The sequence below is a fragment of the Sprattus sprattus genome (genome assembly GCF_963457725.1).
Source record: "Sprattus sprattus genome assembly, chromosome: 5".
NCBI classification, from domain to species: Eukaryota; Metazoa; Chordata; class Actinopteri; order Clupeiformes; family Clupeidae; genus Sprattus; species Sprattus sprattus.
The window spans coordinates 31,583,817-31,607,124 of record NC_137924.1 but is presented as its reverse complement, the minus strand read 5'-3'; the positions used below and the strand labels follow the sequence as shown (position 1 = coordinate 31,607,124).

The 23,308-nt window shown below is 44.4% G+C and overlaps 2 protein-coding genes across 2 annotated transcripts in view; both read right to left on the bottom strand.

Annotated features, from left to right (window-relative positions):
• Positions 1-977: 977 nt before the first annotated feature.
• LOC308366131 (E3 ubiquitin-protein ligase TRIM35-like) overlaps positions 978-23,308 on the bottom strand; it is a gene marked incomplete at both ends in the record, with an annotated part of 185,644 nt that continues 163,313 nt past the window's right edge. The window contains 7 exons of the mRNA XM_080839767.1: positions 978-1,415; positions 1,574-1,800; positions 3,006-3,285; positions 4,220-4,785; positions 5,052-5,170; positions 5,256-5,278; positions 22,763-22,993. Of these exons, the coding sequence (XP_080695893.1) occupies positions 978-1,415; positions 1,574-1,800; positions 3,006-3,285; positions 4,220-4,785; positions 5,052-5,170; positions 5,256-5,278; positions 22,763-22,993 (1,884 nt within the window). The remainder of the gene's footprint in view (positions 1,416-1,573; positions 1,801-3,005; positions 3,286-4,219; positions 4,786-5,051; positions 5,171-5,255; positions 5,279-22,762; positions 22,994-23,308) is intronic.
• LOC308365528 (zinc-binding protein A33-like) lies at positions 5,355-7,576 on the bottom strand (the record flags this gene model as incomplete). The annotated part of the gene is made up of 3 exons (XM_080838995.1): positions 5,355-5,393; positions 6,476-6,706; positions 7,172-7,576. 3 exons carry the CDS (start codon positions 7,574-7,576, stop codon positions 5,355-5,357), a joined length of 675 nt encoding a protein of 224 aa, XP_080695121.1.

Sequence of the window (23,308 nt, the reverse complement as noted above, 5' to 3'; positions counted from 1 at the left end):
CTTTTCCGTTGCCCGTGAGGACTGTTGGCCTTTTCTCCTCGATTGTGCCAGCACCCTGTCGAGGCTGAAGCACCGAAAGATCCCGAGTGGGCTACGTTGTTCTCCGCCTCCAGGGACAGGCGTTCCCACGGGCAGCAGCTGTGTGGGGAGGGCCTGTGACTGAGGCACTCCACTCATTCACCGTGCACCTACAAGCGAAGTTTGGTTGGCCTGAGGAATCCTCCAGCAGCTCATGGAGGAGCTCCGTCGCAGCCTCGTCACCGCAGATCCGTCTCCTACGGGTTCTGCTGCCCCCACACCTACCCCGCTAAGGTGACCACCCCAGCTCCCACTCCCTCCGCCCAGGACCCCTAAGGTTTGGATCCAGGGAAGTTGGTCTGTGTGGATGATGCTGCGATCCTTCAGGCATGACGCAAGGGTTACTATGTCTACGAAAATGACTTGGATTATGATTCTGATTTTTGGGAGGATGATTTTGAGGATTCGATGAGGACTACATCTGGGAGGATCATGCCTATGCAGGCTTTGTTTCTGAGGAGGAAGAGGACATAGACCCTGTCTCTAAGGCTCCCTCACCCGCCATCGCAGCAGTTCTGAGACCACAGCTGCCTCCACTGAGCCCGCAGCTGCCTCTGCCGCTGCAAAGCCCACAGCTGCCTCCACCTCTGCAAAGCCAACAGCTGCCTCGGCCTCCGCTGAGCCCCCAGCAGCCTCTGCCCCTGTGGAGCCAGGAAGAGCAGCAGCCTCTGCTGAGCCCCCAACACCCTTTGCCTTCGCTGCCCCCGCAGCAATAGCGGCCTTTGCCTCTGCCTTTGCCTCGGCCTCCGCTGAACCCACAGCTGCTGCTGCCTCTGCTGAGCCTGCATCAGTCCCTGCCGAGCCCGCAGCGAGCCCCAGCCACCGCCGACCCTGCAGCACCAAACGCCGCTGACACTGCAGCACCGGCCCCGCCACAGTCCCTGTCCCTGACCCTGCAACTACCTCAGCCACTGGTCCTGCAGTCCATGCCTTCCCGGTCCCCACAGTCCCAGGCTCCCCAGTCCCTGCCGTCCCGGGCACCCCAGTCCCCACTTTCCAGGCACTACGGTCCCCACAGTCCCAGGCATCCCAGTCCCTGCCGTCCCGGGCACCCCAGTCCCCACTTTCCAGGCACTACGGTCCCCACAGTCCCAGGCTCCCCAGTCCCTGCCGTCCCGGGCACCCCAGTCCCCACTTTCTAGGCACTCCGGTCCCCACAGTCCCAGGCTCCCCAGTCCCTGCCGTCCCGGGCACCCCAGTCCCCACTTTCCAGGCACTCCGGTCCCCACAGTCCCAGGCTCCCCAGTCCCTGCCGTCCCGGGCACCCTAGTCCCCACTTTCCAGGCACTACGGTCCCCACAGTCCCAGGCTCCCCAGTCCCTGCCGTCCCGGGCACCCTAGTCCCCACTTTCAAGGCACTCCGGTCCCCACAGTCCCAGGCTCCCCAGTCCCTGCCGTCCCGGGCACCCCTGCTGGTCCATCAGCTGGCGCGAATGACACCACAGAGGGGGACCAGGTTTGTGTGGACGGCACCGCCGACAGTGGCGATGCTCACGCTGAGGACGTCGCGGATGGTGAAGCCAAGGAGGCTTCCACCACAACTACCCCAGCTACGGGTGCTGCAACCCCGACCACATCCCCTGACGACTTTGTCCCAGGCCTGGTCGAAGAGATGTGTTGCGGTCACCTTGCTCCTGACAGAGCTCCCAGCCGGTTGCCAGATCTTTGGCCTCTCCGCCCCCGGTCGGCCGTCCATCCGGCCTCCCATCAGACACTCAGCCTCTGGTGGCGGTTCACCGGGCCGTCCACCAAACTTTCCGTCCCTGTTCGGTCGTCCACCAAGCACTCCGTCTCTGTTCGGCCGTCCACCAAACAATAAATTGTATATAATATAAATATATAATAAAATAGTCGGCAAATAAAGACATCCATATACTTCCTTTCACTCTGCTTTTGTCTCTTCATGTAAGCTTTCTAGGTTCACCAGGAAGACTCGATGATTCAGTGACTCTTCATTCCTGTCCAACAGTCCCACAACTTCTAGTCTATGTGTACAGAGTGTACTCTCTAACGCTGCCTATGAATGCTGCTGTCACGAACTCCAGAAACAGATTAGCAGCAAGTTATGGTTATTTTTATTTTTCCTTGACGCCACTCAATCACAAACAAAGGAATTTTACAATTGCAAGATCAAGATTAGCCTCAGTCCAAAATCCAAAGGAGAAAAGCACAGAGATCCATAAGAGCGAAAACACAGGAGCCAAAACACAGGAGTTCCACAAGGGCAAAACTAGATGAAAAAAGCACCAACTTGGAACCACTGGGAAGTCGGCCAGACACAGACTGGAGAGTGGGAAGGGTTTTGTAGGAGATAATGAGCAGTTGATTGCACACAGGTGAGGGGAGATAATAGACTGGGGATGGGAGTGACACACACACACAGACACACGCACACACACACATACACACACACACACCCAGGGGAGCTAATAGACTGGGGATGGGAGTGACACACACTCACACACACACGCACACAGGCGCACACACACACATATACACACACACACAGGGGGTAAATATCACACCAGCGCCAAGACTGGACTGAGGCTAATCTTCATCTTGCAATTGTAAAATTCCTTTGTTTGTGATTGAATCTGCCTGAGTGGCGTCAAGGAAACATTAACCGTATCTTGCTGCTTATCTGTTTCTGGAGTCTGATTCCGTGACAGCAGCATTCATAGGCAGCGTTATAGAGTACACTCTGTAAACATAGACTAGATGTTGTGTGACTGGAGTCTTTATTTGCAGACTATTTTATTATATGTTTTTGTATCATTTATTTATTCAATTTATGCTTGTCCCCCTCACACACACACAAGAAGAAAGGATAATAGTCTATATAAAAAAAAAACCTGAACTGTTTTGCCTAAACTGGGCGGGATGTTTGGTGGACGGCTGAACAGGCACTTGAGGAACCCCTAGGATACCTGGGACACTTGGGATTCCTGGGAACGGGGCACCTGGGGTGCTTAGAACTAAGGCACCCGTGACTGCAGGGTTGTTAACGGCTGGGTTTGCAGGGTCGTTAACGGCTGGGGTTGAGGGGTCAGCGACGGTTGGGGTTGCAGGACCAGCGTCGGTTGCTGCTGGATCAGTGGCTGCTGCTGGACCCATGTCGATGGCTGAGTCAGCTGCTGCTGCTGGACCCACGTCGGGAACAGCGATGGTCGTCTTCGGTGGAGCAGGTGCGGGAGCTGGGGCTCCCGACTTTGGCAGAGTTAGATAGATAGAGATAGATTGTGGCCTTGTACAATTTGGAGCTGATTTTAGTCTGACCAACTGGGCGAGGGGTGCTGTAGAATACATTGATAAGTCCCAAAAATAGTGTGTGTGTGTGTGTTCATAGGCCTACAATTGTTATATTTATATGCTATTATTCATTGGCTACATAAGCTGCTTTTAATCAATGGCATTGTATGAAACCTAAGCTAGCCTTCTTATATGAGAGTGAATAGCTTAGTTTTAATCATGGCAAGAGGACGCATATTTAACATTCCAGACACTGTACCAGGTTACTGTTTTGAAAGTTTCTTACAGATAATTGCATAATGATATTTGCTTTGTCTTACTGAATTGTATGCTGCCAGTTCACACACACCTCACCAGCTGCTGCCTATGTGCTTCTGATGATGAAGAAATATTTCTTCACGCAAATAGAACTTTAAAGATTCAAGTGGCTGACTCTCAGTTTTAATGAACTTAGTCACGAGAAGTGAACATAAATGATATCCGGAATGAGATCTACACACGTGTTGTGTTGTGGTGTGTTGTGTTGTGTTGTGTTGTGTTGCATCACATTAGTAAAATCACTTTAGCTTGGTCAGTATTGTCTTTATTTATTTTTTACTTTATCAAGATGACTATGCAATCAGATAAACGAAATTACACAAGAACATACTTCCAAACATCAAAATACATGTGCCACATAAGACACGTTATTTACTTGATGAATCAGATGATGAGAGGCTTAACTTACTTTACTAGGATATTACATAATTGCCCATATAAACATCTCTACTTCAGCTATTAGACTCTCCCCAGTCAGCTATTAGACTTCTTCCCCAGTCAATCAATCAATCAATCAATCAATCAGTCACTCAGTCAGACTGTTTGTCTATATCTGTCTGTCTGTCTATCTTACTTTCTGTCTGAAGGTACGTCTGCTTTGCTGTCTGCACTGTTCTGCTGTCACAGATGCTTTCACTGGTAAGATTTTCAAAGGAATGAGACCTGTGTTGAAGTAAGGAAACACTTTCTCAGTGAAAGTGTGTGTGAGAGTGTGTAGATGTGTGTTATTATCAGGGTCAGTGAATGACAGCTTTCCTTTGTCCCAGTCCAGCTCCACTCTGATCCTCTGGGGTTGATGGTTCACTGCAAGGAGAGTGGAGGGCTGCGGTGGAGAACCTGCTGTGTAGCTATCCCCAACGTGACCCACATACCAGAGGCCTGTCCTGGAGTGCACATCTCCCTTCCTGTGGGCAGACTCTGTCAGAAGCCCCAGAAGCCAGTCTGCATTATGAGGTACCTGGACATCCCAGCAGTGAGTCCCTGAGTTAAAGCCCTCAGAACCCAGAACACTGGGGTCCAGATTAACTCTCTCTGGGTTATCAGGAAGCTGCTGTCTCTCCTGACTGACACTCACACTGGTCAGATCCTCAGACAGGATGAGATGCGGGTGTGCAGTGTTGGGATCCAGAGTCACAAGAGCTGCAGAGAGAGAATTTGTACTCTATTTGAAACATGAAATGTTTAAATTATAAATGTTAATCTAAAACTAGTCACCCCTCCTCCCTCTGTCACTCTCTCTGTGTGCACGGCTGTGTTACGATTTAAAACTTTCTCAAATTCAGCCAGACATTGCAGAGTTATATGTTATGTGTGGGGTGGGGTAAATAGCTGGAGATTGAATATCTGAAGGGGTATGGGACTTTAAAAAGTTTGGGAAACACTTGCATACATGATTCTGTACTCACTGTTTTGAACAATCTCCTGCATCTTCTCCCAGACTCTGAACTTCAGGTTGCCCAGGTGTTTTGCCACATTGATCAGAGCTCCTGAAACCCTCTCTGGATCCTGCAGTGTGCACTGGGCTCTGGAATAACATTCAGGAGTCAGTGCTAATGTGTGTTTGAGTTCAGAACCACAGAGAAGAGAGAGACAGGAGGCAGATCACTCACCTTTCCACTGTGCTCTTGTAGTTCTGGAAACAGAGGGTTACAAAAAATGAAACATTGTCAGTTTTGAAACTAAAATAAATCTTAAATAAAAACATTAGACTAAGTGTAAAGGAGTTTTGAACACTCTTCAATACCAAACTACATTACAACACGGAAGAACATTTTTAAATGCACTTCAGAGGATTCTGAAAACTCCACATTCCAGGAGTTCAGGTCAATGTTTAGACTCTGATAGAAGAACATCCTCCGGGCAAGTTGATCTCGTACAAACCAGTTCCCATATCTGTGACAGGGCTCAGGTAACACGTTATCTGCTATCTGCACCACTTTACACACACACACACACACACACACACACACATCCGCATGGACAGGCACGGACAAACACACACACAGAAACACACACACACCCGCACGGACACATACGCACGGACACAAGTATGCACATACAAGCATACACAGGCTCACTCACACAGAGACACCTGAAAACAGAAACACACACAAAACAACATGGTGTACAATTTGGTGTATGTGACTTACTCACACACACAGACAAATGCTAACACACACACACACACACACCATGTCCAGTATTTCTCATATTCACAATTTTCATGGCGATAGTGGTTCAGGAGGTAAAGTAGCCTCTGCCATCGGTGTGAATGGGTAGATGTCTGAGGCATTAATCTGTTAAAGGTACCGTATGTAACAATAGCTATTCGCTAAAGGTATGCTAGCAGCTAAAACTAACGAAATCTCTTGAAATGTGCTGACTTTGACATTATGACAAACTAGTTACTCAACGACTGTCCTTACACAGTCAACAACATCAAGCAAGTGCAACACAAGACTAAGCAAGACGGCAAATAAGCTACTTACTAGATCGGTAGAAGGTAAACAAGTCAGGTCGGCGGGCATCGGCAGGTAAAACTACATAACGCAGTTATATGCCTATCGACCCTGCTATGCCAATGGCAACAACGCGATTCTCCATATTAAATGTCATTGTAGCGCCCCAATTTTTTTTAAGCTGTTATTTTAAGGTTAAACTGCTTATCCTAACCCTAATCCTGAAGCATAATTGTTGCATACGGTGCCTTTAAGTGCTTTGAGTGCTGTATGAGTAGAAAAGCACTATATACAGTCCATTTATAATTAGTCACTAGGTAGTTAGTATCAATAGTGGGCAGAGAGACAAACACGCAGAGAGAGATTCCTACCTGCAGGAAAATAATATTATTGGCCTTAAGCTCGTCTTCTGTGGTTTTGACTGTGTACGAAAGGGACAAGATCAGGCTGCTCATCTTCTCAATCGTCTCCTTCATCAGCTGACTCTTCTGCTCCTCTTCCTCCCTCAGTGCAGCTATACTGGCGGCCTCTTCATCTCGTAGAAACTGGTGCAGCTTCTCAAACTCCTCCTTGATCTGCATATCTGTGTTTTCCACCTGGACCTGCAGGATATCATTGACACAAAGTATCCTTTTAGATATGGAATCCCCTTGAAGGTTTGTAGTAACATTTGTGGTCTGAATTCCTGCCACTCACTTTAATGTGCTGAGCGGTTTGGTCGAGGGTCGTCTTAACTTCCTCAGAGGCCTTCAGTTTAATCTTCAGGGGCTCCAGTTTGAGCCTGACTGCATCCTTAAAGGCAGAAAAACATGTCAGCTGAATGTGTGTGTGTGTGTGTGTGTGTGTATGTGTGTGTGTGTGTGTGTGTGTGTGTGTGTGTGTGGACATCTTTGAGAATTACAAAAAAAAATTACAAATATTTTCTTTTTAGTTTTGATGTGAATTATTCTATTTTTGACCGTTATTATATAGTAGCTAAATGTAAGGCTGCTGTCTTTGACCTGTTTTATAAGTGTCCAAACCAACATGTACAAGCATGCGTGAAACCCATTAACTCTTAGCCTTACCTTTAGCTGAAGTGCTGCCTCATCTGTGGGAATGAAAATGTGACGTGTGTGTTTGTTTGAGTCACGACACACCATACACACAAGCTGCTTATCATCCAAACAGAAGAGTTTGAGTTTCTCACTGTGCAGACTGCAGAGCATCTCAGACCCTGCTGAAGCTTCTTGGTTCATCTCCTCTAAATACATCTCACAAAGGTTCCTGAGTGCCAGATTCAGGGGATACTGCCTTTTGGAGCAGCGGTTCCTGCACATGGGGCACTCCGGAACCGTTTTGGTCTCCCAGCACTTCTGCAGACAGGTCTTACAGATGCTGTGACTGCAGGGCAGGAGAACGGGCTCCTGGAAGACCTCGCAGCACACCGGACAGGACAGGTCGTCCTCCGAGAAAGACCTGGAGGCCAACATTCTACAGATACAGTCTCCTCTGTGTCGGTAAACGGTTAGAAAAACTCAGTAGTCCTGAATACTAGCTGTCATGTAAATGTCCCATAAGATAAATACAGTCCAGGCTTATCACCTATTGAGGTCACCACACAGGCAAGACAAAGCAAAAAATTCAACTGACATGAAATCTAGTTTACAGTCACAGCGCTAGAGCAGACTGTCAGAGCTCTCTGCCAAACTCAGCCAAACCTCGTTCTTCAGCCAGGGCGTGGCTTGCTCAAGAGAGAGAGGCGCCTGATAGGCCGCCTGCATTGCCAGGAGGAACAGTCTTTGCAGGACTGGTTGACATGTGTTTCCCAGCACAGAGGGAGGAGAGAAGGAAGAAGAGAGGGGGAGATAGGGAGAGAGGGAGGAGAGAGATAGAAAAGAGGAAGGAGAGAAAGAGAGAGAGGTTTAATGCTCATGTATTGAAGCAATATAAAAATATTTACATTACTGCACTCTTAAAACATTGAATGCATGAGGACATCAATATAGACATCCAATAGAACCCACATGTATGACATCCTCAGATTGAAAAGAAAAACAGTAAGACAGCCTTCATTCCAGGCCCCCTGTTTCATATTCCAAAAAACCCATCCTTCCCAACCTCACACAACAACCCCCCCACCCCTCTAACATTGGCCGACCGCATTACCAGGAGGGACAGTCTTTGCAGAAACGGTTGATTTGGGTGTGATTTATGACTAACAGACACTCACAGCCTGACCTCAGATCAGTGGCAAGCAAATCCTTCATGCTCAGACTTTGCTCTCTCATTGTTAATATCATCAATATTAAACAGTGTTCATGTGCTGCAGTGTTCTTCAAACCTAACCTAAAAGTCCAACACAAAATGTTCTTTGTCCCTCTTCCTTCAGGGTTGTATAATTCACATAAACTCCAATTTACTTCCCTCTGCTCAGTCAGCTTCCAGTGGGCAGTCCAGTCCTTTCAGGCTTGGGCTTATCCTTCTCCCTTCCTGTTGCGCTTCAGCAAGCGCTTCCGTAAGCGCTTCCCCGCACGCTCCAAATGCACATCAGGTGCACTCTGTTGTCTCTCGTGGCCCTCTCCCACGCAACAGGCACCACCTGTCTTAAAGGCTCCTTCAACAACTAGGTGCCTGAAGCACCTACACCTGGTGAAGTCCTGTTGCATTGTGGGGGATGTAGTTTGACTGGCGGCCATCTTGTGGTGTGGCAGCCAGTCCTCCAGGAAAATGCCACACCCCACTACAAGCTGGATGCATTTGTTAAAAGTAAATAAAAAGGACTGAAAAGCCTTTTTCATGAAGACCAAATCACTCAAAGCCCCTCAAACTTGACCCAAACACAGAGAACACTGACTGTGGTGAATGCAGTGTTTTAGTGACAGGAAAACACTGAACACAGAAAGGAAACCCACTGTCACCAACTTTTCACCTTGTGTCACTGTACATTTCCATGGAAAAAGAACTTACTTGTAGATAATACGTTACAAAGATGAAAATATTTAAATTATTCTTTATCTATGTATATGCCATCTATGTAGCTCCCATCTTCTCTTCAATGGGTCTGATTGTGTATTAGGGGGATGAGATCTCTCTCCCCATCTTCTCTTCTATGGCTCTGAGTATGTCTGAAGGAGATGAGGGCCCTCATTTATACAATGTTGCATAGAAACCATCCTTTAAAGTTGCCTAAATTCAATTATTTTGGCTTTTTAACTAGCCCGTCAACTAGTCGCCAGCCCACTGAGTCAGCAGTGCAGCAGTTCAGCTGGGATCAGCATCGCTGCTTCTGCCCTCAGTGGTGTGCCAGCAACCATGCTAAAAGTAACCTACGGCTATTGTGACATACATGAGAAAGACAACTTATAGCCTACATACATTATGGTAGGGCAGGATTACTAGGCTTTACTAAGTTGGGTAAATAGTGGTCATTATTATTATTACTTTCTAGCTATTTTTACGGTAATAAATGCTGCTGAGAGCCAAACAAGAGTAAGTTCATTGTGTACACACCCATCGCTTCTGAAATATGTAAGCTTGACTAATTAACAATATTTATATCAATAACAAACACCTTTTATGAGCGTTTCTTTAAGACGTGGTTGCGGAAGTAGGGAACGCTACAATTATTATATATTTTTTTGCGTTCACTAGGGGGGCCCGTAATAATATCTTGCACCTGGGCCTGTCGTTACTACGTTAAGCCACTGCCACCATGTGTTCCCTCCAATCTCCAAATCCCAGCAGTGAGTCCCTGAGTTAAAGCCCTCATTGACACAATTGTCAGATCTCTGTGGACTATCAGGAAGCTGCTGTCTTTCATCACTGTCTCTCTCACTTGTCAGGTCCTCAGACAGGATGAGCCCTGGGTGTGCATGATGGTTTGAAACAATCTTTAAGAAAAATCCATATCTACTTGAATGGATACAATTCATTATAGTAAGAGTCATAAAGTTCATTTCGACTCATTTTACATTTGTTTGTCCCTGGTCGAAAATGGGGCCTTTGAAATGAATGTCCAAGAATCCTTAGAGTTTTAATAAAAGGTAAAGTTGTCAGATGCCACATTTAATACAGTTGGGTGTTGATATGAATAGGTATGCATTTTCTTCATAAATCACAGCAGTCATTTTTGACCAAGGACACTACAAAACGTATTATCTTGTAAAATGATGAAAATGTGATGCATATTCTCAGTGTGTGTTATTCAATCATTGTTAAGGACAAAGTTAAATACACAAAATACTAAAAGTCCTGAGATTTAGATTGGCACTAGTTGTACGTATGTTTTATTTTCTATTTTATTTTGAATTTCCCTTATTTAGGATACAAACAAGTGGTACTTCATCATAAAAGGAGGCTTAAAATCAGAAATTATAATTATTGTTTAAAAAAACAATCAAAATCCCAATGACTTGTATCTTAAGAAAGGTTTAAATCTAAATAAATCAGAATAAAATGTTTGCAAAAACCATTAATAGCATTTCTGTCAGGCCGTTCAATTCTGCAACCATGTTGCGTCACCATCAGCATAGGTTTAGAAAATCAAAAGAAGTAGTTTAGGAATATCTTTTGCAATACATTTCTGTCAAAGGTACGTATTTGCCCTTCAATTTGCAATATTTACAGAGTTCAGATCACGTGACACCTCTGGGATTTTTATTAAGGCAACTAACGATACAACCAATTAGTCAGAATGGTTAATACATGAAGATATTTTAACAGCATGAAAAAGTCATTATTAACCTGGCAAAATGATCAATTGACATCATCTGTTGCTGTGCTGCTCTACTTTCACTGAGGAGAGAGTTTACAGGCAAAATTTAAGTATGGTATGACAGATGAGTTTGTCTTTTTCATTAAATAAGCGTTATGTCTTCAGTTCTCAGCGCCTTTGACTGAATAGGTTTGTCTCCTTTCATATCTGAGGTCGTTCCTGCAGGTACTACTCTATACCTGTCACTAGGGGACACTGTTGACACTCAACACTAAACAGGATGTGCTGGAGAGGTACCCAGCCTAAAGTTCTTACAAAATTCCCCCTGGTTAAATAAAATAAAAGGAAAACAGAATTGTAGATTAATTAAATCAATTTTAGTGAATATAACTCTCATCTGTAACACGTTGTCAGTGCTGGATGGTTCAGTGCTATGGCAGTAAGAACCATAGTGATCTGAACTGCTTTACTGCTACTGAGGCCTTCACTGGTAAGATCCTCATAGGAGATATGCTACCGATATGGAAGTATGGAAACACTCTCTCTGTGAAAGTGTGTTTGATAGTGCGTAGGTGTGTGTTATTATCAGGGTCAGAGAATGACAGCTTTCCTCTGTCCCAGTTCAGGTGCACTCTGATTCTCTGGAGTTTCTGCTTAACTCTGAGGAGAGTGGGGCGCTGTGGTGGAGACCATGCTCCATATTCACCATCTTTATACCACACAAACCACCATCCACCCATGGAGGAAAAGTTCCCCTTCCTCTGGAGAGACTCTGTCATCACACCCACATTCCACCATGTGTTCTCTCCAACCTCCACATCCCAGCAGTGAGTCCCTTAGTTAAAACCCTCAGAGCCCAGGACACTAACATTCTCATCAAATCTCTCTGGGTTATCAGGAAGCTGCTGCCACTCATCACCACGTCTCACACTGGTCAGATCCTCAGACAGGATGAGTATTGAGTTTACAGTGTTGGGATCCAGAGTCACAGGAGCTGAGTGAGAAACACAAATGGTTAAAGTGGGAAAAGCACATACAAAGAGATACTTACACATACAAACTAGAGGTCATTATCTGTATCTGTATTTTTATCTGCTAATTGATCTGTCTTTGTATCAAGATTCAGAAAGAAGGCCAGAAGTGGGCGTGGCATATGCTGGGAGTCGTGTTAAATCAGGCACATGTTGCATTTCTTATCATATCATATTATATTATATTATATATATTTATTACATGGCAACGACAGTACAAGCATTCTGATTGGCTAATGGGTAGTCATGCCAGCCGTGTATTGACGTTCTAGCCGGTCTGCGGTCTGATAAGTACTCTTATTGCACACCCCATCAATCTTAAAAATGAGTGATACCATGTACCAAGTACTAAACATTACATCCTTAAAAATTAGAAATCAAAAATTATATCAACAGCCATGAGCATGTATTGATAGAATCAGGACTCCTATAATGAAATTATCTGAGAACAGGAAACCAGTTGAATGTCGTGGTAACATGATTGACAGTTGATGACAGTTGAAGAATAAAGCCTCAAGAATTCGCGAACATTTTGATATCGTGTAATACTTTATAGGACTTCAGAAGCAGCGAAAATGTGTTATTGAAAGTGATGATGAAGACTTGACTACTATAGTTTGAAAACCTTGTGTTTAACTGTAAATTAAAGCCATTTAAGCTGAGCCCTGTTGTCCGTTTTCTATTGATCATTATAACTTGAAGTTAGCAAGTCATTGTTTGCTAGGCAACACCTGAAACACTGTCGTGAGAAGACTTGAGAGCTGAACAAAACAACATGATTTCTATTTACAATTACCATTTATTTTCAAAATGAAAAGAGCTTAAATGCCATATAATAAACAACTTACTAACCTCGACCGTTCGGTCATGCAGGTATCGCTCGGTCGATACCTTACGGCCTCTGTCTGATATTTACCTGCATGACCTCACTCTCGGCCAGTAAGTAGTTCATATCATAATAAAAGCACAAACTAAAGGTGAAAATCATTCGATGACTATTACAGTGTGTGTGTGTGTGTGTGTGTGTGTGTGTGTGTCAGTGTCACCATATTTAACAACCTTGGGTTCCTCTAATTGTTAGTGTAAAATAGTGAGGTGAAAATCATTTGATGACTATTACAGTTTGTGTGTGTGTGTGTGTGTGTGTGTGTGTGTGTGTGTGTGTGTGTGTGTGTGTGTGTGTGTCAGTGTCACCATATTTAACAACCTTGGGTTCCTCTAATTGTCAGTGTAAAATAGTCTTAATTGCGATGACCTGTGGATCTGTGCATCTCTGATCTCTCTCTCTATCTCTATTGGTGTGTCTGTTTCAGTCAGTACTCACTGTATTGAACACTCTTCTGCATCTTCTCCCAGACTCTGAACTTCAGGTTGCCCAGGTGCTTTGCCACATTGATCAGAGCTCCTGAAACCCTCTCTGGATCCTGCAGTGTGCACTGGGCTCTGGAATAACATTCAGGAATCAGTGCTGCTGGGTTCAGAACCACATAGAAGAGAAAGACAGACGGCAGATCACTCACCTCTCCACTGTGCTCTTGTAGTTCTGTAAAATGGCAAAGGTGGAAATAGAGACAAAAAAATAGTTATTTCTCTTTTGATAACTGAATAGAAAGTAATTATATAACTCAATTAATTAATACATTCATGAATTGACCCTTGTTTGCTTTTCTCCAGAAACATCTCTCCATGCTCCTGTCCTAGCTTAAAGGATCTTTAGGTCATACCTGTCCTCACATTCACACTAATTTCACTTGAGCACCTGATGTCAACATTTCTTTGCTGGAAGGTCCTTAATACAACCTCAATACATAACCCATCTTTAACTGCAATATGTAACCCTTCTTAATAACCCAGTTTTAAATAAGCCCAAAGGTCAGTGGTGTAGTGGTCCCTGGAGAAGTGGGTATACTCTTAATTTTGCAATTTTTTTAAGCAGCCCATACAGCACAGGATAAACGCCCTGTTTTAAGAAGTGGGTATGCGCAATGCTGACTGAAAAATAAGTGGGTATACTCCGTTTACCTGCGTATACCCTGGGCTACACCACTGCCAAAGGTGCAATGGAGGCTAAGAGCTAGGAGCAGATCTGGGACCTGAACCCAGAGACTTTCATACACACCACCATTTGTTCTTGTGTCCTACAGCGTGAAGATGGCTGAGATTTCAGTAAACAACAGGGACTGATCTTCCAGCCCTACAGGACGTCTCCTGCATGTGCTGCCTGAAGAAGGTCTAACATGATGAGGGACCTGAGTCACCCCAGACACAAACTGCTCTCTCTGTACCTCTCCAAGATGGAACAGTCTTCAGGTGACACCCCACCTGCTTTCTTCTACCAATAAATACACCCCACCCCCCCAGTTGTAATGCAGCACTTGTCATCTTAATCCTTACATTCATGACAATCAGAGTTTTCCAGTTTTCCGTATCCTTGTTTTTTAGTCCGTCACAGGGTTGAGTGAGTGGCTGTTGATCCACAAACACTTCACTCACCTATAACGCCCACCTCTTCAACATCCTTCAGACGTCTGCACATGTTATATAGAATTAGCTAAAAGCGAACCGAAGTGGTGTAAGCAGGTCCCCACACACTTCCTGTTGTTCTCACCAATGTATCTTAACAGCCTAAGATTTTATCATCAAAATTATTAATCAGATCCTGTGATACTTGATTTGCCTACTATAAATGATGATACCGGAGCTTCAATGAATGTGGCTTTATTGCTGGGGAACCTAATAGAACTCGCGCCCCAAAACATGACGTAAGCAGTACATACAGGATAACCCCGGATTCAGCCTACTGGCTATTCTGAATATTACATCACTTCTTTTTTTTTTTTTATTTGAACTCAAAGTTGTCTGTTACTTCCATTTTTGGTTACTTTGAATAATCTATAACTAAACATTCACTTGGTCTGTAAACAACAATAAACACTATGAAGTAAGCAACTACATTGCTTCAGTGTAATAAGTCAAGTAAATGCTTTCTTGAACACCATTTTAAACGTTTTTCTCAGGCTGTATCAAAGTCACTGAGGTACTGTGGAGGCTGTCGGTGCCTAGCCTGAGACTGTGTCTGCGGCGACTTCTCCATCTTCTTCTGCTGATGCCGATGTGTCACATAGGTCAGGGTTGAGCTTTTTGAAGAAGGAGGAGTTTCTAGTCACACGGTGTCCATTCCGCTCAGCTGTGACCATGGAGCCCTTGACGGTAGTCACTCTGTACGGCTTGGGATTGTAAGCTGCTGTAAGTTTGTTGCGCCTGGGTTGAGAGCACAACACCATGTCACCAGGTCGGAGAGGGTAGGGTGCTGCGTGTCGGCGAGTGTCTGAGTACACTTTCATTTTGGCTTTGGCCTTGCGGTCACTCCTGCGAAGATCCATGTCCGGTCCGATGGGCGTGCTCATTGAAGGCATCTTTGTGTGTATCCTGCATTTGAGCAGCAACTCAGCAGGTGATGTTGTTGTTGTGCTGTGTTGCTGAGGCTGAGGTTTGTAAAAGACCATAAGGATTGAACCAAAGCGGACTGGAGGGTCTCCTAGTTCGTCTTCTCTGATGAGTCCAATTTTCAGCTTTGCCCAACACATGGTCATCTGATGGTTAGACGGAGACCTGGAGAGGCCTACAAGCCACAGAGTCTTGCACCTACTGTGAAATTGGACTCATCAGAGAAGACGAACTAGGAGACCCTCCAGTCGGCTTTGGTTCAATCTTTATGGTCTTTTACAAACCTCAGCCAGGCAAAGTACAACGTTGTCCCGGAAGAAAAACTTGCTTCCTTTTGCTCTGACAATGTTCCCCAACTCTGAGAAGTGTTTTTTCCAGCAGGGCAATGCTCCATGCCACACAGCCAGGCCAGTAAAGGTGTGGATGGAGTATCACCAGATCAGGACCCTGTCATGGCCAGCCCAATTTCGAGACCTGAATCCCATAAAAAAAACTCTGAAATGTGATCAAGAGGAAGATGGATGGTCACAAGCCATGAAAAGAAGCCGAGCTGCTTGAATTCTTGCGCCAGGAGTAGCATAAAGTCACCCAACGGCAATGTGAAAGACTGGTGGAGAGCATGCCAAGACACATGAAAGTTGTGATTTTAAAATCAAGGTTATTCCACCAAATATTGATTTCTGAACTCTTCCTAAGTTAAAGCATTAGTATTGTGTAGTTTAAAAATGAATATGAGCTTGTTTTCTTTGCATTATTCGAGATCTGAAGACACTGCATCTTTTTTGCTATTTTGACCAATTGTCATTTTTCTGCAAATAAATGATCTAAATGACAATATTTTTATTTGAAATTTGGTAGGAATGTTGCCAGTAGGTTATAGAATAAAACTAAAATGTACATTTTACTTTAACACATACCAATAAATAGTAAAACCAGAGAAACTGATAATTTTGAAGTGGTCTCTTAATTTTTTCCGCGGCTGTATACATACTGTGATGGCTACTTAGCTCAGAGTAGCCATAACACAGGGAAGACAGGACACCGTCTGGTACGTTTTAAACAATTAACATTTATTAACAACAAGACAATAGTCAGTAAGTGATATGGACGGTAAAGTAAAGTGTCATGTAAGTCAGTACGGAAGACTATGTGTAATGCATATAACTAAAGCAATGAGACTCCTTCATCTAGACAGCGCTCCAACGTCCAGCTAGAGCAGAAGAGAGTCCTGGTCTGAGGTTCCCGGGACACCTCTATATAGGGATGGCCATTGGCATGGAGCCCCGCCCCTCATCATCAACAGCTTGTGCTCTCCAGTTCCTCCTACAGTTTATTAGGAGAATAACAGGAGGCATAACACACACAAAGCAGAGCCTTGTGTTAGCACCACATAGGCAGTGGGAGGAAGCGCCGTAACCCCTATCGGCATGTCAGAGCCGGGGCGTCACAGTACCTTGTCTGGATCTTTGGGCTTTGGTGGCGTTACAATGGGCGAGACCCAGGGTGTTGGGCCTGTCACTTCCTCAATGATGTCCTCGGCTTCGAGTTTCTGTAGCTCAGCTTCAACTTTCTCACGAACATGAAAAGGAACTCTGCGGTGTGGCTGGAAAGTTGGCTGTATGTCTGTATTGATGTGTAATGTCACCTGAAAGCAGGGGCGGACTGGGACAAAAAATCGGCCCGGGCATTTTGAACCAGACCGGCCCACTAAATTCGATAACACACCTTTTCAGTCTTTTTGGTCTCTCGAATGTCTACACCAACCAGGCTTTTAGCTAGCAGGGCATCTGCCCTATAGTCTTCTAAAAATTAAGAAGAAATGGGACGCCCTACTTTTGGGCAGGACGGCCTAAAGACGCCCTATTTTTCTCCCGTGTTACCTGTTAACTTCTCTGAATGTGACAAAATTCACAGTTTCAGTCGCTTCAGTGCTTAGCAAAGTCTAGAATCATACATATGCCCTGCCAATTAGAAAATAGCATTGCTGTATTCCCGCTACAACAACGTTACATCATGATTCCAACGAAACATTGATTCACGGGCTCGCAGATGCTACAGAATACAGGTGTCTCACCGCACGTCACTGAACCTACTACTTTATGAGTTCAACAAGAGTTTGTGTGTTAAGGTGGTGGTCTTAATTAATCTAAATTCAATACAATACAATATACATCATACACTTTAAAGTTGTGTAGAAAGTTGTTACTTTTTGTTAAAGTTGTTACTTGAATTTTGTACCTTGTTACCTAGTTTCAGTTACACTCACTGTTATTAGTAGGGTGACCATATCCATAACACCAAATAACACCAAAAAGGAGGACACTATGCGGAATTTCGGAATACGGAATTCCGGAATCACGGAATTTCGTGGTGCTGTGAATAATTACATAGGACTCTGGCGTGCTCCCCTCTACAATACAACTTTGTGTAGTAGAAACAGGTTTATTTGTGTTTAACCTCCAGCGGGTTGATCAAGTGCATTAAGTGTTTGCAGTGGAATAATCATACATTAAAAGAAGTATTTGTAAGTGTTTGTGTGGTTTCTATAGAATAAAGAAATACAGAATATAACATAAATATACATAACTCGCAATCTGTACTAATTTACGTAAATATATAAATATCTGAACAAAATACACAATAACCTATCAGTTATGAATAATGTATGATATATAATTCACTATTATGCACATCAGTGTATCAGCAACACTGTAATTGCAATGCTGTCACATTACTATACCACAAGTTGGCACTCTAAGACCACAAATGGCCTGGCAGTCTGAACTCTAAGCTACCAGCAATATCAAAACAAATGGATCTCCGTATTAGCGTCGTATACAGGCTAGAACAAGTCTCCGATAAATTACTAGTTATAGCAGCTAGTGCTTGTAAACATTAATATAAAGAAAGTAAAGCTAGCAGATACATGAATTACACTTACATTGTCGGTAACGCACACGGCAACACAACGTTAATTGTATGCTAGCATGATACAGTGAAAGCATGTCCACTCGTATTAGCAGCTGGCACGAGAAAGAGGAGGAAAGTTTGTGCGCGTTTACCTTGACTACTTATGTCAATGTCACAGCAACAGAAAATGCAGAAGCCATGCAAGGGGTCTCGACTGCTTTTTGATATAAAGTCGTGTTCTTTTGCCCACTCTGGATTGAAAGACGTCTGGCGTTTAGGCACGTTTCTTCTATGTGTGTTAAAGGCACCCAGTGCAACTTTATGTAAACATTCAATGAAAAATAAACATTCAATTTCTAGTCTTTTTTACACGTAGTAAGTTTCAATAACTCCATACCATTACATATCGACATTCAAGGAGCAAAGATGAGACGTCGTTGTGTGGTGAGAACTGATAGAAAATCGTAAACAACAACAATCGCCGGTGGGGAGAAGCCATTTTTCCATTGACTGGAAGCCTGCTTTATTTATTGTAGGTTAAAAAAAATAAAGAAAATGGCGACGATTGTTGTTGTTATCGATTTTCTATCAGTTCTCACCACACAACGACGTCTCATCTTTGCTGCTTGAATGTCGGTATGTAATGGTATGGAGTTATTGAAACTTACTACGTGTAAAAAAAGACTAGAAATTGAATGTTTATTTTTAAGCCTCAAAAGTTGCACTGGGTGCCTTTAACTGTCCTTATGTCAATAACAGTTTCTGTCAATGTAGCCAGCAGCATATGTATGACGTAGCCAGCACATGGAGCCTTTTTTTTTACATTTTTAACCAATGATATAGGGTTAGAATTGAATTTAAGCCAATCAGATATTAATCAGACACAGCTTTAAGCCAATCATGTGTTAGACTGCGATCCAGGCAAATATTCTAGAGCGCAGCTCTTTAGGCCCAGTGCAACTCCAAAAAGGAGGACAAATATGCGTCCGGTTTGATGCTGCGCCGGACGCCGGACAGGGCATTGGAAATCCGGAATGGCCGGCATAAATCCGGACGTCTGGTCACCCTAGTTATTATGTATTAAATTACTAAACATATAAATAAATCAGTGTAATTGCTCCAGACTTGTCTTGTATTTACAATGCAAACGAACTTGGCCATAGAACATAGGTCCTAAGTCAAACATATTTTAGAGACGTTTTAATTCATGATCAGTAAGCTTACCGTAGGTCGTTGTATCGTATCTCCCTGGCTGTCATCCACGGGAGCTGATGATGGCCCTGCCGTGGCAAACATTTCTGATATTTTGGCACATTTGGCAGCGTTGGCTTGAAAAGCAAGCCTCTTCTTATCTCGCGGTTTCTCTGCACCCCCTTTTCGCTTTCTCTCCATTTTGGACTGGAGGATTCTAACGAAACGTGCATTTCTGTGCACCGACCAAGCTAAAGGTAGAAGGTGTTTGGTGATATGATTGGACGAGCCCCTAGTCACTAAAGAAGACAGCCAATGGGCCGCAGACTAGCGTGCACCTGTCAAGCCATGGGCCAGGCTGAGTTTGTTTACCGTCCTAATGCATTATGTAGGCAGGTCCAAATCGAAAGGGGTTGGTGTTGGGTCAGCCCAGGGGATGTGATTGGGCCAGCCCAGTGTCAATAGGGCCGCTGATGAACTACTTTCGTGGGCCAGCCGGTTAGACCATTATATGGGAAAAAAAAATAAAAAATTTGAGATTGTTTACCGTCCTAATGCATTATGTAGGCAGGTCCAAATCGAAAGGGGTTGGTGTTGGGTCAGCCCAGGGGATGTGATTGGGCCAGCCCAGTGTCAATAGGGCCGCTGATGAACTACTTTCGTGGGCCAGCCGGTTAGACCATTATATGGAAAAAAAAAAAAAAAAAAAAAAAAAAAAAATTTTTTTTTTTTTTTTTTTTTAAATCGGGACTGTCGGCCCATATTGCACGTCGGCCCACCGGGCAAACGCCCGGTATGCCCGACGGCCAGTCCGTCCCTGCCTGAAAGTCCTTGAGCTCACCGATGCCATCAAACAGCTCGGGTGGCTGTTCACAAGCTCATCTGCCACTGTGAGGCTCATTGGGGAGGGCTGATGGAGTGTACAATTTTGATCAACCCCAGTTCATCAGCTGTCTGGTAGCTGAGTAGGGAGGGAGCAGCCATCACCTTTGATCACGTAGAACGTCCCAGCAGTTTTGTTCTTGTTCCGCGCCTCCACACTGCCTGTGAACTTCCCTCGGATGGGCAGCGCGTCTTTGGATCCATAGGCTAGTATTCTGAGATCTGTGTGCAGGAGGCGGGGCTGGAGACTCAGATTGTTATATGTCTTTTCAATGATGATGTTTACAGCAGCCCCAGAGTCGAGTGTCTCCATTTAGCTTTATTTTAGTCAGTGGCTGTTTAGTGTCACTATTGCTTTTGACAGTGTATGCATAGCATTCATCACTACTTGAGGATGACTCTCGCTGAGCTGGTTCACTTTGAGTTTCTACCTGGTAGACTTGTTTTCTATAACCTTTCTTGTATGGCCGTGTCTCTGTTTTCTGTTCTGTGTGATGTGGTTTTGACCTACACTGTCTTGCAAAATGGTTTTGCTTCCCACATGCTTTACATTCTTTTCCTCTTGCAGGGCATTCATTTTTGTGTGGCCATTCGCCTCCGCAGTTTCTGCATAGAGCGTTGCTGCCACCTACTGGACGGTTTTGGGATGTCTTCCTCTGGGGTGGTCTATGCACTTGATTCACTGCGGCAGTTAGATTGGAACCCTCTTCAATCCCCTTTGACTGTAGTTCAGACAGTTCTAGAGTCCTGCCGTATTCAAGGAGTTCTTTTAATGTCTTATTTGCCTCCCTCAACCCATATTTTTGCACTCTGGAGGACTTGCAGCTTTGGATGATCTGTGATTTTATTTCATTGTCCACATCACCAAACTCACAATGTCTTGCTAGCATGCGAAGTCTGGTATTATAAACATCCAATTGTGCAGCTTTCCTGAAGACGTAGACCTCGTACTGGACGTTCTTTGTAGGCGAGAAGTATTGGTTCAGTTTCGTTTTTCGTTTTCCCTCTGCCGCCATTGTGTCGTATATGTCGTGCACTCTTTCGCCGGCTAGATGCTTTCAATCTTGGGTCCCCAGTTATGTTCACAGCTGTAGTGTAGTTTTCGAATCGTTGAAGCCACTTGTTCCACCGTGGTCCGATAGAGCTGTGTTCACTCTCCGTATCAAACGGTGGTACAGACGGGCAGCATCATGTTAACGGTCTGGTTGCTAACTAACTAGCTCACTCACTAGCTAACTGACTGGATGCTCCAAACTTGCTTCAAACTTCTTACCGCACGCAATTTTCCGCTCTTTGGGTAGAACGTCGGTGTAGTCGACTCGTTTTTAGATCCTCGTCGCCATTGTGATACTTATGAGTACATTTGATTTGCCTACTATAAATTAATGTGGCTTTATTGCTGGGGAACCTAATAGAACTTGCGCCCAAAACATGACGTAAGCATACAGGATAACCCCGGATTCAGCCTACTGGCTATTCTGAATATAACAGATCCTAAGAGTCATTATACAGCAGGGGCGGAGTGGCCATCGGGAGCACCAGGATTTTTCCCGGTCGGCCGGTAGGCCAATAATCTCTCGAGAACCAGCCTGCAGTCCGGCCTTGGCAGCCGTAGCATCAAATTCATGAGCGGCCCTTCGAATTTGAATATACGTCAAATCCTGGTCTCGGGAAAATCTCTAAGTTCTCCGAGAGTTACAAGATTGAGCAGTCCAACCACTATTTATAGCACTATTTGTCTCTGTACATCACACCTATGGTGTGTGTCAAACTCAATCCCATCAATCCAACCTTCTGATTTTTGTTTAGCCTCCTATATTGATGTAATTCTTTTTATTCAGACGCTCCATTACTTTCATGACCACAAATATAAATTGGCCAGCGATTTAATTCTTTTTTTTTTTGTTGAATGTAGAATAGTCGGAGCAAAGCTTCATGGGAAATGCGTATCGTTCTGCCTTTATCAAGTGAACCTAGGGAGATAAATTAGCGGCTATCAGGGAGAGAGAGCAGGTGAAGCGGACCTGATGGAGGGACATAAGAGAAAGGAGAAAGGAGGGGGCAAAAAGGCCAGACTGAAAAAGAGGCGGATGCTGGAGGAAAGTGCATCAAAATGTACAAGAATTACGGATTTATTCAACCAGCCGCCAACTAGGTGCGAGTGAGTTGACAGGACACATTTTTGCGAATTAGCATAACATTTGAGCCAATAAGGGACGCGATTTGTTCCGTATTTCCATAAGTATATACAAATACACTGTCACTGTCACTGTCATGTCTGTCACCCACACATCAACTCTAAATCTAACAATAATGATCAAAAGCCGCCCGTTTGTTTCTGTAGTTGATATATGGGAGGTGGAGGGGATGCGGGTTGGGCCAGTTGTGGGCACGTTGTGGGCACGTTATGGGCCGGTGGTGGGCCGGTGCAGTCAGAATTGTCCCGTTGGATTTTTGTGTACCACTCCGCCCCTGTTATACAGACAGTAGATGGTTCTCACCTGCAGGAATGTGATGCCATCAGCTCCCATCTTCTCTTCTATGTCTCTGATTGTGTCTGAAAGAGATGAGACCTCCTTGCTCATCTTCTCAATCATCTCTTTCATCATCTGACTCTTCTGCTCCTCTTCCTCCCTCAGTGCAGCTAACCTAGCCGCCTCTTCATCTTGTAGAAACTGGTGAAGTTCCTCAAACTCCTCCTTGATCTGCTTCTCTGTGTGCTGGGTCTGAGTCTGAGCACAATTATATCAACTTCACACAATGACAGTGTTTTTCACACTGTCAAGACTTCATTGGTTAATAATAGATAAAAGCAACATAATGAAAGCATTTAACTGACTTTGGAGGAGTAGCATTTATCATTTGCATTGCAATTTTGCAGTGAGTTAATTTAGCAAAACCATTCGTACACCCTAGGCTAAAAAAGCTTATTTCATGTCTGAAAGATGAATTATAATAATAATAGTGTTAGTTATAGTAATCGTGTTGGACATCACAGTAAATCACACCTACCTTAATGTATTGAGCTGTTTTATCACAGGTGATCT